The following is an 18,382-nucleotide window of genomic DNA, read 5'->3' on the forward strand; positions in this document are numbered from 1 at the left end:
GGGGCTTTCAGACACCCGTAGTGGGTGTGAAGCTTTAGTATCTGATCCTCCAAAACCCTCAGCTCTTCATCAATGTTTAGAAGCTAACAAACTGCTGTGTTCTCCAGTGGTTTCTGTGGGATCTTGCAGACAGTAATGGTAAGACAACATGCACAGCTTCCGAACGAGACTATTCAACACATCACAGTAAAGGGTTAATTCTTCTTGGCAGTGACATGCGTGTCTCTGGTGACTCCTCTTATGAAGTCAGTAGATGGATTGGGAGGTTGCTGGAAAGTGGTGTGTGGTGCTCCCGGAATCCATGCAAAAGGATGAAGGTCCAAGTTCTTAGAGTCCTGGTGCTTCCTGTTTTGAGACATGGACACTATCCAGTGACCAGAGACGAAGACTGGACTCCTTTGGTACCCTCTTAAGAGGGTCCAGAGGTACCGCTGGTTTGACTTTGTGTTGCTCACGGAGTCCTGAATGAGGCACATTACCTGCATTGTGAGGGAGCATCACATATGGCACTACAGCCATGTGGTGTGCCTACCCGAGGGTGACCCGGATCACAGGATCCCCATTGTTGAGGACCCGAGAGTCTGGACCAGGCCAAGGGGATGACCAACATAACTCCTGGCTGCGGCAGATAGAAGGTCGTTTCCGGAGTGTGGGACTGAACCATCTGGGGGGGTTGCCAACCAGGATCCCGACTGTTTTGTCGTGTGGTGAGTGCAACAACACGCTGTACCAGTGCATGGTCCCCAACCTGACCTGACCTGACAGCAAAGGGAGGAAATCCCCAAAATTCTCTTTACTGAGTTTTGCATGTTATAAGTGAGAAATCACCAGAGAAACAAAATGCTTTGTTAGTTTTGTGAGACTGTACGATAATCTGTATGTAGCTAATATGAAAAATTCCTATCCTGTGCTTTATAACTTTAATTCATCATACTAATAATCGCAGCTGAAAACCACTAATTATCGCTCACACCGATGACCAGAGAACAATAAAATGCATAATACATTATCTAAACTAATTATGAGTACCGAAGAATTTAAATACCTGATTAGAGATAAAATAAATTGCAATAATGTATATCCGTCCATCCATTATCCAACCAGCTATATCCTAACTACAGGGTCACGGGGGTCTGCTGGAGCCAATCCCAGTCAACACAGGGCGCAAGGCAGGAAACAAACCCCGGGCAGGGCGCCAGTCCACCGCAGCAATAATGTATATGCTGACCTTAATATAGCAGTATTGAAATTTTTCGCTGCAGCATTATGTACTGACAACTAAAACAACTTGATGACGTAATATGGTATATTATATAGGACTATATAAATCGCAGTACCGGACAGATAATGTTTAGTAGTTTATAAAATTAATTTTAATGTCAAACAGTAACCAGTACATATGACCAGACCAGAGTCCGCGACCCACTGGGCATTGCCCAAATGCCCTAATGGCCAGTCCCTGCCCACCAGAACCTTTGTGATTACTGAGTTCACCAGTGCATTCTTTCTCCTTCATGATATTCCAGACAGTTGATTTTGGTCATTCTAATGTTTTACCAATGTCTCCAATGGTTTGATTTTTGTTTTTCAGCCTCCCAGAAGTCCTCACTGTGGCACTGACTGGACATCTGAGGAGAGTGCAGGAACAGATGGGGACACGACCGGTCAGCGGGAAGCCAGAAATGCAGTAAAAGTGTCTGAGTTCACCTGTTTGTCTTGTCAACTGTACCGCCACCTGTGGATTACTGGCTCTGTATGGATGTGTGGATTGTCTTGTGCCTGCCTGTCGTGTGAGCAGCGAGTCGGACTTACAGTATCACTGTGCTTCGTCAAAGAGAGCGCTCCCAAATCTCACCACCTCTCGCCACGTCAGGGAAACTAGTAGGACTGTCTCTACATTACTTACAGCCAGCTGTTTTTGTGGATCGTCATTGTCTCCTCCATTTCACCCCATCTGTTGCCGCTACATATTGGACTGGGTTATGGACTTTGTCATTTGTGTTTATCGTAATTGTTGCTCTTTCCATATCGAGTTACTTTTGTGATTGCTGATCAGGTAGCTGGGGTGGTTGGTTTGGTTTAACGTTTAGTTTTCCTTCTATTTTCTTTATTTAATATGCTCATTTGGATTATTGTTCAAGCCCTGTGGTTCCATGTCTGTGTGTGTGTGTGAGGGGTGCGAGTTGGGCTAAGGCTGGGTGTGTTTCCTGGGTCCCCACCAAAAAAATATATAAATCATCATCCTTGCATCGGTGTTTAATCTTAGCGCCGTTATACCCACTACTCCACCTCTCTTGTCCTCATGATGAACAATGTCAACTACAGACTCCACAGGGTAGAAGCAAGCTGAGGTGTTTTATGAAGCCATGAAACCCACCTGAGGAATCACAAACACCTGGGATGCCAATTGTCACAAACAGTATGGGGTTCTGAAATGGGGGGACCCTGTAGAAAAAGTGTTGTGACACCGAAATGTTTGCAAATCCCCTTAAATGAAAGTCTGCAATGTGCACTTTTGTCACGTTGGACTTGTTTGATTTGTCATTTTAAACTGTATAGCAGAGGAGGGAATCAAGAAAAATGGGGTCTTTGTCTTAAACATTATTGGGGGGCACTGAAGGTACTACACTGCATTGCAGCCACTCTCCTCGCTTTTTGCCGTTATTTCTGAAGTTGGAGCTTTCTTAGTTTCCATGCTTTCATATAATGTAATTCTGACAGAAAACTGACCTTCTCGATTTCCAAGAGGTAGGTGTCAATGTAATCGCGAGGGGATGTTGGGTCCAAGTCCTCCTTATGGTTTCTGATTTCTTCTCTCAGAAAGACCAGAACTTTGCCATAAACTGAGAAAAGCTCGTTGTGACGCCCTGGTAAGTACCTCATAATCCTGGGATACGCATTGTAAACCTAAAAGGAAAATAAAGAGGAAATTTAACTTCCTATTGGGATCATTTTATTTGTCAGTAAACAGTTGTGTAAGAGTCCTTTTATAATTCATGCATTCTGGGCAGGATTGATACGGCTGGACACTGCAGCTTTGTTTTGTCATAGTGACAATGGGACATGGATGGGATTGATTTTTCCTTTTTTTTTATATTATTGTTTTTTGGGAATTATGAGAATTTCTGCAGCAGTGGTGACACTTGTGATCGGAGGCACTCTTTACAGACTCTGTCAAGGTATGTTAGTATGCCCCAGGAAGAGAGGGGGCGCTGCCACTAACATTGTCATCTCCTCCATTCCCCACAGTCCTGAGAAATCTCCAAGTGAGGGCAACTGACTCCACCCTTTCTGGTTCACACTCCATGAAAGCCCAAGCTTCCTGGAAGCAGGCATAATTTTTGGAATGACCTTCCTGCCAGACAAAACTCCTGAGAAACTGACGCAAACTGCTGATTATATATATATATATATATATACAGTGCATCCGGAAAGTATTCACAGCGCATCACTTTTTCCACATTTTGTTATGTTATAGCCTTATTCCAAAATGGATTAAATTCATTTTTTTCCTCAGAATTCTGCACACAACACCCCATAATGACAACGAGAAAAACGTTTACTTGAGGTTTTTGCAAATTTATTAAAAATAAAAACACTGAGAAATCCCATGTCCATAAGTATTCACAGCCTTTGCTCAATACTTTGTCGATGCCCCTTTGGCAGCAATTCCAGCCTCAAGTCTTTTTGAATATGATGCCACAAGCTTGGCACACCTATCCTTGGCCAGTTTCGCCCATTCCTCTTTGCAGCACCTCTCAAGCTCCATCAGGTTGGATGGGAAGCGTCGGTGCACAGCCATTTTAAGATCTCTCCAGAGATGTTCAATCGGATTCAAGTCTGGGCTCTGGCTGGGCCACTCAAGGACATTCACAGAGTTGTCCTGAAGCCACTCCTTTGATATCTTGGCTGTGTGTTTAGGGTCGTTGTCCTGCTGAAAGATGAACCGTCGCCCCAGTCTGAGGTCAAGAGCGCTCTGGAGACAGGTTTTCATCCAGGATGTCTCTGTACATTGCTGCAGTCATCTTTCCCTTTATCCTGACTAGTCTCCCAGTCCCTGCCGCTGAGAAACATCCCCACAGCATGATGCTGCCACCACCATGCTTCACTGTAGGGATGGTGCCAGGTTTCCTCCAAACGTGATGCCTGGCATTCACACCAAAGAGTTTAATCTTTGTCTCATCAGACCAGAGAATTTTCTTTCTCATGGTCTGAGAGTCCTTCAGGTGCCTTTTGGCAAACTCCAGGCGGGCTGCCATGTGCCTTTTACTAAGGAGTGGCTTCCGTCTGGCCACTCTACCATACAGACCTGATTGGTGGATTGCTGCAGAAATGGTTGTCCTTCTGGAAGGTTCTCCTCTCTCCATAGAGGACCTCTGGAGCTCTGACAGAGTGACCATCGGGTTTTTGGTCACGTTCCTGACTAAGGCCCTTCTCCCCCGATCGCTCAATTTAGATGGCCAGCCAGCTCTAGGATGAGTCCTGGTGGCTTCGAACTTCTTCCACTTACGGATGATGGAGGCCACTGTGCTCATTGGGACCTTCAAAGCAGCAGAAATTTTTCTGTAATCTTCCCCAGATTTGTGCCTCGAGACAATCCTGTCTCGGAGGTCTACAGACAATTCCTTTGACTTCATATTTGGTTTGTGCTCTGACATGAACTGTCAACTGTGGGACCTTATATAGACAGGTGTGTGCCTTTCCAAATCATGTCCAGTCAACTGAATTTACCACAGGTGGACTCCAATGAAGCTGCAGAAACATCTCAAGGATGATCAGGGGAAACAGGATGCACCTGAGCTCAATTTGGAGCTTCATGGCAAAGGCTGTGAATACTTATGTACATGTGCTTTCTCAATTTTTTTATTTTTAATAAATTTGCAAAAATCTCAAGTAAACTTTCTTCACATTGTCATTATGAGGTGTTGTGTGTAGAATTCTGAGGAAAGAAATGAATTTAATCCATTTTGGAATAAGGCTGTAACATAACAAAATGTGGAAAAAGTGATGCGCTGTGAATACTTTCTGGATGCACTGTATATATATATATATATATATATATATATATATATATATATATATATATATATATATATATATATATATATACAGTCATATGAAAAAGTTTGGGACCCCCTCTTAATTCTTTGGATTTTTGTTTGTCATTGGCTGAGCTTTCAAAGTAGCAACTTCCTTTTAATATATGACATGCCTTATGGACACAGTAGGATTTCAGCAGTGACATTAACTTTATTGGATTAATAAAAAATATGCAATATGCATCATAACAAAGTTAGACAGGTGCATAAATGTGGGCACCCCAACAGAGATATGACATCAATACTTAGTTGAGCCTCCTTTCACAAATCTAACAGACACCTCTAGACGCCTCCTATAGCCTTTGATGAGTGTCTGGATTTTGGATAGAGGTATTGTTGACCATTTTTCATACAAAATCTCTCTAGTTCAGTTCAATTTGATAGCTGCCGAGCATAGACAGCCTGCTTCAAATCATCCTATAGATTATCAATGATATTCAAGTCAGGGGACTGTGACGGCCATTCCAGAACATTGTACTTCTCCCTCTGCATGAATGCCTTTGTAGATTTCCAACTGTGTTTTGGCTCATTGTCTTGTTGGAATATCCAACCCCTGCGTAACTTCAACTTTTTGACTGATGCTTGAACATTATCCTGAAGAATTTGTTGATATTGGGTTGAATTCATCAGACCCTCGACTTCAACAAGGGCCCCAGTCCCTGAACTAGCCACACAGCCACACAGCATGATGGAAATTCCACCAAATTTGACAGTAGGTAGCAGGTGTTTTTTTTGGAATGTGGTGTTCTTCTTCCGCCATGCAAAGCACTTTTTGTTCTGACCAAATAACTCCATTTTTGTCTCATCAGTCCAAAGCACTTTGTTCCACAATGAATCTAGCTTGTCTAAATGAGCATTTGCATAAAACAAGCGACTCTGTTTGTGGCACGAGTGCAGAAAGGGATTCTTTCTCATCACCCTGCCACACAGATGTTCTTTGTGCAAATTGCGCTGAATTGTAGAACGATGTACAGATACACCATCTACAGCGAGATGTTCTTGCAGGTCTTTGGAGGTGATCTGTGGGTTGTCTGACACCATTCTCACAATCCTGCTCATATGCCGCTCCTGTATTTTTCTTGGCCTGCCAGACCTGCTGGGTTTAACAGCAACTGTGCCTGTGGCCTTCCATTTCCTGATTCCATTCCTTCCAGTTACAGAAACTGACAGTTTAAACCTCTGAGATGGCTTTTTGTAGCCTTCCCCTAAACCAGGAGACTCAACAATCTTTGTTTTCAGATCTTTGGAGAGTTGCTTTGAGGATCCCATGCTGTCACTCTTCAGAGGAGAATCAAAGGGAAGGAAGCACAACTTGTAATTGACCACCTTAAATCCCTTTATATCTCATGATTGGACACACCGGTCTATGAAGTTCAAGGCTTAACGAGCTCATCCAAACAATCAGCATTGAGCAGTGACAGGCATTCAAATCAGCACAATGACAAGGGGACCCACATTTGTGCACAGCCAGTTTTTCACATTTGATTTAATTTCATACAACTAAATACTGCGTCACTAAAAATCTTTGTTAAGAAAACACCGCAGTACTCAGATGTTCCTTGGAAATGAAAGACATACCACTGTTATCTTTTTTGTTGAAAAGAGAGTCAATTATTATGCAGGCTGAGAGGGGTTCACAAACTTTCTCATATGACTGTATTTATCTTAGAGCACTGTTTCACTTAGAAACATAAAAGCGTTGATAAGAATGGGCCACCTTGTCAATTTCCTTGCCCCTAGCTCTTCTGAGTTTTGAAGGTTGTGACCTACCAGTTCTTCAGACGCTCGTCTAGACTAAATATGTGTGGTATTATTATACAATCAAAGTGAAACATAAGTCAATGGCTGAATGAGACACTGCACATTCATGAAATGTTCAATTGTATAATGTTCTCTTACCCAAGTCCACCAACTTCCTTCCAAAACAATGCCTCTGTTGATCAGATGTTGGATCTCTCGGTAGTGGCTGTCGCTGTACTCAAATCGATGACCAAGGACTATCAAGCAGATGATGTTGGAGATAGCGTTATTAATCGTATAATGAGGATTAAATGGCTGGCCTGAGAAATCAAAGACAGTAAAGCATAACAATGGTCAATGTCTGCTTCTCATTAACACGTTTCCCCTAAACGTCACGACTCTGCAGTAGACATGCAGCAGCAGTTTTGTCAGTAATGCTGTCTTCATTAACAGTTGTGGAGAGCCATGGCAGCCCTTTCTGTTAATGCAACGCTCATCAAGCTCTCCACACAGTAACTGGTCACTGCTTCCAGTCTGGGAGCCATGTGTTTTCTCATCCACATGAATTCTTTGAGGTTACTCACCTCTCTCTTCCTCAAAGGCTTCTACAAAGAACTTTGCCTCCTCCATGATGATGGACTCTAAGCTCTTCTTTCCAACTCCAAAGTTTCTCAGCGTGGTCAAAGTGAACCTCTTGTGCTCTTTCCAGGTGTACCCGTTACTTAGCGTCAGGCCTACAGGAGTATAAATGCATGTTATAACCCAGAGGATTTTGGGGGTGTTTTTTGGGGTGACTGGGCATTCAGAGATAAGAGGAGCAAAGCATCCAACTTGCAATTTGTGGGCATGACGTCACATCGCTACAACAGTATTACTAGGGAGCCAAAGAAACTGGAGATCAACTTTGAATGATTCTAAATTTTTGACAGGATAAGATTAGACAAGCAAAGGTTCTGTCACAAAGTGTCACAGAATGGTGGTGATGTTGAACACCAGGGCACTAAAACATGGGACAGATTACCCAAAGCTGGGCAGAATTCCATAGAGCTGGCATTGCCAAGGGAAGACGACGGATGGGATGATACAACAAAGTGTCAACATCTGAAAGGGCCGATAATTTTGAGATGCAGAGATGGTAAGAACTCAAATAATGTGAGACCACATTCAGTGCTAATATCTCAAAGGGCACATTACTAAAGAACGGATATTCCAAAATGAATAAACTACTAAAAATCAGAGAACATTTTCAAAAGCCGAACAACCAAAGTATCACAAACCGAAAGGATACAAAAGACAAACAACGAAGACCAAGAGGCAGATGACCACACCGCCTGTGTTACAAAGGTTAGACTATCTGGGGAAGGAATTGTAAAAGAGCAAACCATTAAAGAGCTGAGATCCCAAATAGGACCTCCATGAGACACTGGACACCTAAAATACCAATATCCCAAATGGGACACAACTACAAAAGCTATTAAGTATGAATGAGAAGTCCAGTAGGGTGAAACTGGATGGCAGAATAATTCAGGACAGAGGGTTTTTAAGTAATCCACAGCAGCTGGGACACCTGTGCAAATTGTTTGTTCAAGATGTTCACTGCAGTGGTGGACTTCACCTTCTGTAAGGTTCTCATCCTTCATGGTCTGTTATACAAGCAAACGTGCAAAGTGCTCTTCCTCTGGTCAGCTTGTTGTCCAGGTCTCACATTCACATTTGTAAATATTGATCAGTATTTAGAGTTCTACTTAACCATTACTAATAAAAATGCAAAAGTAATCAAGTGACCCAGGCGTATGTACTGTATACGTTAACCTGCAGGGGGTGCCACTGAGCCCCAATACAAGACAGAGTAATGCCCAGCACACTTTCGAGTTAAAATAAAGAATACTTATTCAAACAATCACACTTCTCCACAATCCCCTCTCCAAAGATCCGCCATATTAATACAACAATACACAAGACTACCTCCTCTAGTCCTCCTGTTAAGTGCTGCCTGCTGCCTCCCAACTCTGACATATCCACGTGAGGCAGTGGGCTTCCTTTTACGCCAGACCCAGCAATGCCTCTGGGGTTAGGCCATGTCTTCTGGGAAGCCCCCTCCTTCCCCCAACAGCACCATGTACTGGAACATAGAGACTCTGACAGGGTTTCGCTGCTGGACTCCATATCCCAAGCACCCCTGCAGTTGTCCTGACTGGGTTCCCATGTGAGGACCACCGCCACCTGGCATATGGGAGATTGAAATGCTCCTGACTCCCAGCAATAGCTGGTCCTTCCATTATTGAATACCAGCTGGACAGAAAGTTATATTCTTGTTCTGCTGACCATTCTGACTGTTGTTCCTCTCTGGGTTCCCATCCTGGTACAAAATTATCTCCTTTCCCGGGCGGGATGCCTGTCCTCCTTCTACAATACTGTATGTAAATATATTTATACAGATAAGTACCGGGTATTTTGTAGATCCTGTCATAAGCAGCAGGTTGTGGCCGGCCAGTCAAGGCATATCCTTGTGTCAGCAGAGCTTCCTTGGCCATCTTGTACCCGTTGACAATCACGATTTTACTTCCTCCAAATCGCAGGCTGTAGACATTTCCGAACTTTTCTGTAAGCTGAATAGAAATAAAAGGTAAACTCTTCATTTACATGCTCTTCTCTCTCTTTCGCTAAATATTATATAATACATATATACAGTATATATAAATATACATATATATAAATATACAGTACATAAATACATATATATATATATATATATATATATATATATATACATATTGTGAGATATGGCCGGCTATTTATCCTAGCCAATACCCCCAGGCCGCCAGATGAAGCCCTCCTTGCAGCATGGAGGTGCCCTGAATGCCAGCAGGGAATTATGGACAGTGGACTTTTAATGCACAGCTCTGCTGGATACCATGTGGGACGCCAGGAGTCGCTGCAGGGAGGCCCAGGGATTGTTATTTGCATCATAACCCGGAAGTCCGTCTTAATAACAGCGACACAAGGAATGACGTGCTTCCTGGGTGAAGAAAAAGAATTTTTATCTGACCCGGAAGTGTCCCATGTCACGTGGACAGAGAAGGTGAAACACTTCCAGGTCAAGGACTATAAAAGGATTGTGGGAAATCCCAGACGTTGAGCCGAGCTGGGTGGAAGGGTGGCAACGCGTCTGGGAGTGGAGGATTAATTATTGATTGTATTATTGTGTATTATATGAGTATAGTGGAGTGTAGAGTGCTTGGTGCACATTATTATTATAAAATAAAGTCATATTGGACTTTTATCTGGTGTCTGGCGTCTCGAACTAGGGTTCAAGGGAGCGATAGCGCCCTCTATCTGTTACAATATATACATATATATATATATATATATACACTGTAAAAAATGTTTTGTTGGATCAACCTAAATAAATTACTTCACAAGGTAACAAGCAATTTAATTGATTTCTTTCAAATTTTAAAAAGTATTTGAGTAAACTTAATTCATTTGAGTTTGTTTTAACCTTTTCAAAAACTTGAATAAAAGCAAAAAATGTATTTAGCTCAAACCAAATTTCTTTAAAAACTTAAATTAACTGCGGTGGGCTGGCACCCTGCCCGGGGTTTGTTTCCTGCCTTGCGCCTTGTGTTGGCTGGGATTGGCTCCAGCAGACACCCGTCACCCTGTAGTTAGGATATAGCGGGTTGGATAATGGATGGATGAATTAAAAATAAAATGTTGTCCATTATTGTATTCACTGTAATGCCAACTTAAATTTTATACAGTATATATAGTCAGAAACTCGAGGCAGAGTCATATAAAGGTTTGGGGCAGCCACCCGTATAATTTGGTTTCCTGGCTGCAAAGTTGCTTTTCAAAATAATACAACACTGATGTGCACAAAATAGAGTCCAAACAGAACTGAGGGAATAGGGAGAAGGTGGAGGCTTTTAAAGGGGGAGACGGGAAGTGAAGTCGGAGGGGTCGGGCTCATGTAGGTCTTCTGCCATTGGTGCGAGCCCAGATGTGACATCACAGGGGGCGGAGCCGGCAAGGTCTCCAAAGCAATTTTTTGCTTTAGACTAAATAGAAGTAGTTACATTAAGCGACAGCAAGGTTTTTCAATTTGAAGTAAAGCAAAAAATTACGTTAGGTGAACAAACATATTAATATAGTTCATTACAACTACTAAAATTACCTTAAATCAAAAAGAGCCCCTTTTCTCTTTTTAGAGTGCAGGTTATATGGTACAATCATTGAATTATCGATCATCACTTACTCATCTCCGGTCTCTTGCAGATGACGTCACCACCTTCCCAAGATCCTTTGCATCACCTTTACCCAGCATTCCTACTTCCGTTCCCAACTCATAAAAACGTCCGTGTTCCCCCCATTGTTTGTCACTTGTGTATCCCATTAACTGACTGTAATTTGTGTTTTTGACTGTGCTCTCGGGTGGCACGGTGGCGCAGTGGGTAGCGCTGCTGCCTCGCAGTTGGGAGACCTGGGGACCTGGGTTTGCTTCCCAGGCCCTCCCTGCGTGGAGTTTGCATGTTCTCCCCGTGTCTGCGTGGGTTTCCTCCCACAGTCCAAAGACATGCAGGTTAGGTAGATTGGTGATTCTAAATTGGCCCTAGTGTGTGCTTGGTGTGTGGGTGTGTTTGTGTGTCTCCTGTGGTGGGTTGGCGCCCTGCCCGGGATTGGTTCCCTGCCTTGCACCCTGTGTTGGCTGGGATTGGCTCCTGCAGACCCCCGTGATCCTGTGTTCGGATTCAGTGGGTTGGAAAATGGATGGAAGGATGGACTGTGCTCTCTCTCTCTCTCTCTCTCTCTCTCTCTCTCTATATATATATATATATATATATATTGTGACAGATAGGGGGTGCTATTGCTCCCTTGAACCCTCAGATCAGATGCCAGACACCAGATAAAAGTCCAAGAAATTATTTTATTATAATAATAAATGTGCACAAAGCACCTCCACTCCACTATACTTAATAAACAATCAATAATAGCAACAATACACAATAATCAATAACCCTCCACACCTCCCAGCAGCTCAGTCACCCTTCCTCCCAACTCGACTCACTGCTGGGATTTCCCACAGTCCTTTTAAAGTGCTTGACCCAGAAGTGTTTCTGATCCCTCAGTCCATGTGATTCTTAACACTTCAGGGTCAGGTGAAAACTCCTTTTCTTCATCCCGGAAGTACGTCATTTCCTCTGTCGCTCTGACTAAGACGTACTTCCGGTTTATAGGGCAAATAGCAGTCCCTGGGCTTCCCTGCAGCAACCCCAGGCAGCCCCCATGGTATCCAGCAGGACTGTGCATTAAAACTCCAATGTCCATGAGGCCCTGCTGGAATTCGGGGCATCTCCATGTTGCAGGGATGGCTCCATCTGGCGGCCTGGAGGTATTGGCTGGAATGAATTGCCGGCCATATCCCACTATATATATATATATATATATATATATATATATATATATATATATATATATATATATATATATATATATATTATATACATTCATTGCATTCGTAGTCTGAGTCCCAACCTGATTGTATGGTGGTTACCTACCAGGTAATGCATGTGGTTGGTCTGCCATTTGGCAAACATCCGCCATGGAGCCCTCTTCAGTTGCGAGAAGCAGATCATGGAATGTTGCATAGTTTACTGTCAAATAATGCAAAGAGTACGCGACACGTATTTCGACCTTATTGGGCTCATCAGGCGTACACACAGGTGGCTGTTTGCCGAATGGCAGACCAACCACATGCGTTACCTGGTAGGTAACCACCCATACAATCAGGTCGGGACTCAGACTACGAATGCAATGAATGTAATTACTCTGATGTACAGGCTGTCAAATAAACAAACTACACGCCGTGGCACAGCGTAAAGGGACTTCGTCTCTGACGCTGATGTCCGAGGTTCGATCCCCACAAGGGGAGCAATGGAGTGTGTAGGCCTGATGAGCCCAAATAAGGGCGAAACATGTGCTGCATACTCTTTGCATTATTTGACAGTAAACTATGCAACATATATATATATATATATATATATATATATATATATATATATATATATATATACACACTGTATATATACTTAAATACTTACTAGTTGTACTACCTGTCTAAGATGGGTTGATATCTAATTAATCAATATAGACCTTATTGTTACAGTTTGCAGTGCACCTTCTATTGGAATGTATTTTGCAACTGAATATAGTAATAAAATGCATTTCATTTGTCATTCCAACAGATGGCACATCGCAAGCTCTAGTGGTAATAAAATGTATTTCCACAAATATTTGTGATGTTCCATCTGTTGGAATGACAAATGCAATGCATTTTATTACAGGTGGGATTACATCAGGGATCGGCTCTGAGCCCTTTCTTATTTGCAATCGTGATGGACAGGTTGACAGATGAGATTAGACAGGAGTCCCCATGGACTGTGATGTTTGTTGATGACATTGTGATCTGTAGTGAGAGTAAGGAGCAGGTTGAGGAGACCCTGGAGAGGTGGAGATATGAGAGGAGAGGAGAGGAATGAAGGTCAGTAGGAACAAGACAGAATACATGTGTGTGAATGAGATGGAGGTCAGTGGAATGGTGAGGATGAGGGAGTAGAGTTGGTGAAGGTGGATGAGTTTAAATACTTGGGATCAACAGTACAGAGTAATGGGGATTGTGGAAGAGAAGTGAAAAAGAGAGTGCTTGGCAGGGTGGGGTGGGTGGAGAAGAGTGTCAGGAGTGATTTGTGACAGACGGGTATCAGCAAGAGTGACAGGGAAGGTCTACAGGATGGTAGTGAGACCAGTTATGTTATATGGGTTGGAGATGGTGGCACAGGAGACAGAGCTGGAGGTGGCAGAGTTAAAGATGCTAAGATTTGCACTGGGTGTGACGAGCATGGACAGGATTAGAAATGAGGACATTAGAGGGTCAACTCAAGTTGGACGGTTGGGAGACAAAGTCAGAGAGGCGAGATTGCGTTGGTTTGGACATGTGCAGAGGAGAGATGCTGAGTATATTGGGAGAAGGATGCTAAGGATAGAGCTGTCAGGGAAGAGGAAAAGAGGAAGGTCTAAGAGGAGGTTTATGGATGTGGTGACAGAGGACATGCAGGTGATGGCTGTGAAAGAGCAAGATGATGAGGACGAGAAGCGATGAAAAAAGATGATCAGCTGTGGCAACCCCTAACATGAGCAGATGAAAGAAGAAGGTATGAGATTCAAAAAAGCAGTATTAATGTTTGTGATGTGCCATCTGTTGGAATGAAGAATTCAATGCATTTTATTATGACAAATGTTTGTGATGAGCCATCTGTTGGAATGATAGAGACACAGCAGCCAGATGGACACACAGATACACATACTCTTATGTTTTTAGTAGCTGTGCTACCCATCTAAGATGGGTTGAAATGTAAGTCATCAACAGAGACATCAATGTTTGCAGTGCACCATATCTCTGTTATATGCTATTTGCTATGGGATTTGTAAAAGCAGTGTTAATGTTTGTGATGCACTACAATACAAGCTGTACATCATATTCATCACTTTTGAGGTGTCATATGTTTGTCACATCATTGCGCATTATAATAATGTAAATACAGTGCCCTCCACTTTCATTGGCATCCCTTGTAAAAATTATTAAGAAGGGTTAGAAAGAAAATCCCTGTTTGCTGAAGAACCAGCATCTTGCACTGAAAAAATGAGAAACATTGGACTTTTAATTGAAACAAGTTCATTCAAAGAAAAACAAAGCCCTCATCAAGAAATCAAGATTTTTATCAAAAGCACATGTGTCACATTTGTTGACACCCTTGGAAATAAATGGGGAAACAAACTGCAGCAGGTTTCCCATTTAAACTGGGCATTGTTAAGTTGATTGGAGTGCATAGGAACTTTCCAGCTGAAATCAATGACTTCCTGATTAATTGGGATACAAATGTGAGGAGACACAGAACCAAATTTCCTTAGCCAGCCATCATCATGGCAAAGAAAAGAGAACACTCAATCCGAATGAAGGAGACGTGTGTTGTCCTTCATAACTCAGGGACTGGTTATAAAAAAATAACTTCTCACTTTGGTATAGCGGGTCTGCGGCTTTAAATGGATGGCCAGTTTTTAAATAAATAAACACAGTTTAAATAAGGGGGTGTGGTAATGTGGCTGGAGTGGTTCCAGTGCGTGATACAGGCTTGGGTGTTTCTGCACTGAAGTGCACAGGTGAGGAATTGTCCGTGTCCATAATTGATGCCGGGAGCAGCTAATTTCAACACTTGTGCCACGTCCCCATTATTAAAAGGCGAAGCATGAGTGAGGAGTGGGGGAAAAAAAGAACAGAACACAGAGCTTAAGAAGAAGAAGAAGAAGACAAAGAAGAAGAAGACGACAGCAGTAGTAGAAGAAGAAGAAGAAGACAATGAAGAAGATGACGGCAGTAGAAGAAGAAGAAGACGAAGAAGAAGTTGATGGCAGTAGAAGAAGAAGAAGATGACAGCAGTAGAACAAGAAGAAGAAGAAGAAGAAGACGAAGAAGAAGAAGATGATGGCAGTAGTAGAAGAAGAAGAAGAAGATGAAGGAGAAGATGACAGCAGTAGTAGAAGAAGAAGATGACGATGAAGAAGACGACAGAAGAAGTAGAAGAAGAAGAAGATGATGGCAGTAAAAGAAGAAGAAGAAGATGACGGCAGTAGTAGAAGAACAAGAAGATGAAGAAGAAGACGATGTCAGCAGTAGAAGAAGAAGACGACGATGAAGACGAAGAAGACGATGGCAGTAGTAGTAGAAGAAGAAGAAGAAAAAGAAGATGACGGCAGTAAAAGAAGAAGAAGAAGATGACGGCAGTAGTAGAAGAACAAGAAGATGAAGAAGAAGACGACGTCAGCAGTAGAAGAAGATGACGATGAAGACGAAGAAGACGATGGCAGTAGTAGTAGAAGAAGAAGAAGACGACGACAAAGAAGACAACGGCAGTAGTAGAAGAAGAAGATGACGGTAGTAGTGAAGAAGAAGAAGAAGACAACGGCAGTAGTAGAAGAAGAAGATGACGGTAGTAGTGGAAGAAGAAGAAGAAGACAACGGCAGTAGTAGAAGAAGAAGATGACGGTAGTAGTGGAAGAAGAAGAAGAAGACAACGGCAGTAGTAGAAGAAGAAGACGGCAGTAGTAGTAGTAGTAGAAGAAGAAGAAGAATTCAGGAGGTGAGTGAGAGAGTAGGCTCGTTGGATAGCAGGCAGTTGGGAGGAGACCCTTGGATGAGTGTTTGGCCGACACTCAGGGCAGAAGGATTGGATCACTCCTGCTGAGCTTTTTAGAAGAACGGGAGTGACCAGGATCATTGATGACTCGCCGCAGAAGGCAGCGGGAGTCAAGGAGGCTTGGGAGGCTGAGCATCTAGCCGTTTGGGGGGACCCAAGTCTCGGTCCAGATGGATGAGTTCTACGTAGCCAAGTGACGGAAAGCTACTGGACCAGCAGGAGAAGGTCAGCTGCAGCTGCGGATTGGGAGAATCCCCTGTTGCAAGGACCATATGGGAGAAGCAGGGGAGCTGCTAGTTAAAAGGAGAAGGCAACAAGTTTTTAAAAAGGACAGCTTCCAGCCTGTTAATTTTAACCTCGTTTTAACGGTTTATTTATTGTTTTTTTTTTCGTTTTGTAACCTCCACTTATTGCGCCCGTTTTTATTTATTTATTTAGTCAGTCATTTTCCAACCCGCTATATCCTAACACAGGGTCACGGGGGTCTGCTGGAGCCAATCGCAGCCAACACAGGGCACAAGGCAGGAAACAAACCCCGGGCAGGGCGCCAGCCCACCACAGGGCACACACACACACCAAGCACACACTGGGGACAATTTACGATCGCCAATGCACCTAACCTGCATGTCTTTGGACTGTGGGAGGAAACCGGGGCAGACACGGGGAGAACATGCAAACTCCACGCAGGGAGGACCCGGGAAGTGAACCCAGGTCTCCTTAGTGCGAGACAGCAGCGCTACATGTAATAGTTTACCAATGCAAAGTCTTTGAAATGTGACTTTTTGATGTTCACACATACTGAACGTTTTTACAGAAGAGTAACCATCCTTGCAAGACATTACTCTGGCTACATCAGTTTTGTGATCGGTATTGGCAATACTGGCCTCAGTATCACCCGAAATCGGATTGAAAAGAAAATGAGCAGTACAGTATCGCCCATCACTACAAGATACTCCTCAAGGTTGGGGGCGGGGTCTCTATGCGTCAGGTGGTTGCTCTACTAGCCAATGACCGTCTGTAGCATCGCGATTGCATATGTATGAATTTGATTTACCATGGCGGTGCGTTCCCAGGCGCACACTTGCAAGATGATTGTGATTTATACCGAGCGTCAGTTTATTTTAAAGCTTAATTTTGCTGATTTTTGTGAAAGCCACGCAAAGTTTTATAAACGATGCCCTTGGACTATATGAGACGAAAATGCAGCTCAGGGCGCTAGCTGACGCCATTTGTTACGATTGGCACACTTTAATTTGTTAGCGTTGTTACTTCTCACAGTTGCTATACTCCGGCAGACAGGTCAACTTTCGTTTCCGACTCCCAGTGCTCCACTGGCGCCGCTATATCTTCATGGAATTGCAACGCATCACTGATAAGTTCTGGCTGATTGCCACTTGGCTCGGGTGGCATATGCCAGGATCTCAACTTGCAAAGCCCTCGCTTTTCCCAGTGCCAAACGTCGGAAAGAGTTTTTCGGGTGGGATATTGGGGCTACACATTGCCCATGACCCATTTCCCCATGGTCTGGATATTTTTAATAATGAACAAGAGATGTTGTAATGGTCGGCATGCCGAGATGTTAGAGGCGTTTTTAAATTGTACTCATGTTCCTTCAACCCATGCGCGCTCTCAAATACGAGGCCCACAGTATTTGGAGTCAGAGGTTCACACTCACCTTTGCCATGTAGAGATGCGGATGATCTGAAGCCATTTTAAACAAGTCTCCCACAAACGGCACCCAAAAAGGACCCGGTGGGAAGTTTTTGCCATCTCTGTGCTTCAGGTAATCGGACACAAATAACAGAACCACGACGAAGATGAGGGCGCTCCGGGCGTCCAGCTGCTCCCACAGCCACCACACCGACATTGCGGACTGAAATGCGCACCGCTCGGCTGTCAGGCTGCCTTTAACTTGAAGAGGACGAACTTTGTGCAGCAAACGTGGATCGGGCACAGCTTGTGACGTCGGTTATGCACGAGCCCAATGGGGAGGAGTGGAGAGCAACATGGGTCTCCATGCAAGGGAATGAAATTTGATATAAAATGGCGAAATTCTGATCTCTAATCAGATTAAAAGTAACCGAACTACGCGGCGTCTCGTCCAGAGCTTTACACCCTCTACTGGTTGTATAGTGTGCCCCACATTACGACATGACAATAAACGAACGGGTGTGTCAGAGAGAGTGGGAAAATAAGTGTCCGTTACAGGGTCGTTAAGCCAGCTTCCGACGGGACAGTCGCGGACAGAGCGCTGCAGTTTGTTTATTCCCCGCAGCGCGGCGCTACAGACAC

At 43.6% G+C, this 18,382-nt stretch overlaps 1 protein-coding gene across 1 annotated transcript in view; it reads right to left on the reverse strand.

Annotated features, from left to right (window-relative positions):
• LOC114658743 (cytochrome P450 2J2-like) overlaps nucleotides 1-18,138 on the reverse strand; it is a 51,875-nt gene extending 33,737 nt beyond the window's left edge. Inside the window, exons 1-5 of the mRNA XM_028810790.2 lie at nucleotides 17,766-18,138; nucleotides 9,286-9,448; nucleotides 7,424-7,573; nucleotides 6,999-7,159; nucleotides 2,731-2,907 (exon numbers count right to left, since the gene is read on the reverse strand). Of these exons, the coding sequence (XP_028666623.1) occupies nucleotides 2,731-2,907; nucleotides 6,999-7,159; nucleotides 7,424-7,573; nucleotides 9,286-9,448; nucleotides 17,766-17,957 (843 nt within the window). The 5' untranslated portion in view covers nucleotides 17,958-18,138. The remainder of the gene's footprint in view (nucleotides 1-2,730; nucleotides 2,908-6,998; nucleotides 7,160-7,423; nucleotides 7,574-9,285; nucleotides 9,449-17,765) is intronic.
• Between the last annotated feature and the right edge of the window lie 244 nt (nucleotides 18,139-18,382).

The sequence above is a fragment of the Erpetoichthys calabaricus genome, chromosome 10 (assembly GCF_900747795.2).
Source record: "Erpetoichthys calabaricus chromosome 10, fErpCal1.3, whole genome shotgun sequence".
Taxonomy (NCBI): Eukaryota; Metazoa; Chordata; class Cladistia; order Polypteriformes; family Polypteridae; genus Erpetoichthys; species Erpetoichthys calabaricus.